Source organism: Gigantopelta aegis, unplaced genomic scaffold (assembly GCF_016097555.1).
Source record: "Gigantopelta aegis isolate Gae_Host unplaced genomic scaffold, Gae_host_genome ctg9815_pilon_pilon, whole genome shotgun sequence".
Classification (NCBI taxonomy): Eukaryota; Metazoa; Mollusca; class Gastropoda; order Neomphalida; family Peltospiridae; genus Gigantopelta; species Gigantopelta aegis.
Window position 1 is genome coordinate 1 of NW_024537288.1, and position 2,644 is coordinate 2,644.

The following is a 2,644-nucleotide window of genomic DNA, read 5'->3' on the forward strand; positions in this document are numbered from 1 at the left end:
CAGTTCCCACTTTTGTTCATATTCACCTATAAGATTGGTCCTTCCAAAAATGTCATCAATCATAATAACTAGTTTCTCTTCTTGCTCAATATTCACCATTGAAGGGGGAATTGAGATGTCTTCAAACTGTGAAGGATGCTGCAACAGTAATACTTGCCTTTTCTTGGTGTTTTTGATGTGTGCCATGAGGTGTAAACCAAGAGTTGACTTTCCTGATCCTGGACTTCCCACTAAGATTACAACGCCTAGATCATCGAGGAGAGTCTCGGCTTTGTTGTGAGCTCTCGTCTTTACGTATGTGTTGTAGTTGAGCCTATTTAACTTGTGATCTGCTAGGTCTGTATGAAATTAAAGACAATTCATTAGTACAACTTTCATAATACACATTTACAATGAAATCAAGACACATAAAGGGTCTCTGCTAGGGTGTCGTTAAACATTTATTCATTCATTTATGAAGGGTCTAGATCAAGGTAGAGTGTTCTGGGTTAGTACACACAGTCATGCATGCACACACAGTGAACTATTACAACACTGAGGAAAACCCAGTTTAATAGATATTCATTGTACAACCTCACTGTACAACCACACTCTTATCTCCATACCCACGCACAACTTTTACTATTTTGGATATTGAAATAGATTTTTTTCCCCTTCAGGTTTTAGATAGATGTCATTTAATTTGTTCTTTAAGTGTATTCTAATAAATAACAATAATAATAATAAGAAGAAGAAGATGAAGAAGTAGGTAAATAGTCTTACGTTTCATATTACAAAATCTTTCACTTTGTGTTTCTGAAAAACGAAAAATAGGAAACTGTTGATTTCAACAAAAACAACAATAACGAAATTTGCAAGTTATACAAATATACGATACTTAATCCAGAACAAATGAACAAACATGGACCTGAAAAAAAATGGTTGTTATAAACAGGCAGCTGTACATCACTGGTGCCATCGGGCAAATAAATATTTCTTTACAGTAATGTTGTATTACATAAATACATATTGGGGACAGGACATATAGACAGGAAGTAGGCATCTCCATGGGCACCAACTGTGCTTCATTACTCGCTGATTTGTTTGTCTATGCATATGAAGCAGATTTTTGAATTAATCTGGATAAATCAAAACAAAAGAGTTTGGCAAAAACAAATTTCTTTTGATATATTGATGATCTTATATCAATGAATAACAATAAGATCACATATTATATTTCATTCATTTACTCACCAGAGTTAGAAATAAGACAGATTATTAGTAATACCAAATAATCCCATTTAATGGCAGTAAAATATATCTACGTTAAAGCTAACTAGTGGTTGAGACCCAATAAAAAGCGCCCCCTTTTCAAACTAAGGGAGATAACTTTAAATGCATAGATAGATACTAGCTATATAAGCGCAACACATAGAAATGTCAGTCTCTCCCATCTGGCCATCACGACAGCTAGCTCACGAATTAATCGAAAAGAGGAAAAAACGACCATTAACATCTTTTCAGGAAATAGGAAAAGAAAATGGCTGCTCAAGCAACTACCGGGAGAGCGAAGAGGAGGTCACCCAGCCGGCAATATCGATCGACGTCGGAGCCGCGTGAAGCACGGATTGAAATTGACCAAAGGAGGAGGACTTTTGACAGCGCCCAAGGATTTAGGGGGGAACAACGAGATGACGGGCAAGGCAGGAGAGAGGAAAGAACGGATCGAGGTGGAACGAAGAGCCCGGGACGGGGAAACTTCAATCCAGTTTGAAACTGGCGCCGGCCGACATGGGACAACGGGTGAGTCTGGGTTTTTTTTGCCCCAGGTTGAGGTTCCGGCGATCGAGGGTGTGCCCCATGTAAGTGTATTTGACGGGATCGGGATACACATTCCCCAAAAATTAAGGGAAAAAATTTGGGACGGGCAATATGTAGATTTGTGCTTGTTGAATAAGTCCACTCAGGAAATGGAAGCCAATCAAGGGGGTGTAGGCGACCTTGTTTTTGAGGGGGGGGAAGCTGGTCATAAAGAACCAGGCAAAAAACGGGTCATTTACGTACATGCCTTTTCATCTTTTTGGTAAAAATCCTGTACATTTCAACTATGGACTTAATGGCTGTAGCCTGTGCACATGATGGGTCCCACTGGTGGGGCAGAATATGATCCACTTTTTGTGAACACCTGATATCATCACTGTTTTACAGTGCTTCATGAGTGCATGCCATCACAGCTATATATATTCCACTGATCTCTATCCTGTGTGAGTTTGGATTTTCTTAGATCTTTGGAGTGGCAGTCCTACAGGCAGTGCAGGAGGGATGAAACATCCTGTTACGGACCTCCAAGGGAGTGGCAGTCCTCCTGAGGACGAGCACCTGATAGTGGATCATGGAAGCAATCACGCTTTCGACTGTCTTATGCAGAGATACGATTTTCATCAGGGAATATGGTTTTCTCGTTCAGATAAGTATGTATGTATATATGTATCTTTGTAGAGGTGTGTGTGTGTGTGTGTGTGTGTGTGTGTGTGTGTGTGTGTGTGTGTGTGTGTGTGTGTGTGTGTGTATGTGTAAGCACACCAGGTAAGTATTTATTGAAAATAAATGGAACATGTTAAACAACATATATATACACTGACAGCCACAGAAAACGCAGCATGAA

At 39.6% G+C, this 2,644-nt stretch overlaps 1 protein-coding gene across 1 annotated transcript; it reads right to left on the bottom strand.

The window, feature by feature from the left end:
- Positions 1-10: 10 nt before the first annotated feature.
- LOC121367177 lies at positions 11-825 on the bottom strand (the record flags this gene model as incomplete). The annotated part of the gene is made up of 2 exons (XM_041491303.1): positions 763-825; positions 11-338 (listed from the first exon to the last, which is right to left on the bottom strand). Coding segments are annotated over exons 1-2 (335 nt in total), but the record flags the coding sequence as incomplete, so codon positions are not given.
- Between the last annotated feature and the right edge of the window lie 1,819 nt (positions 826-2,644).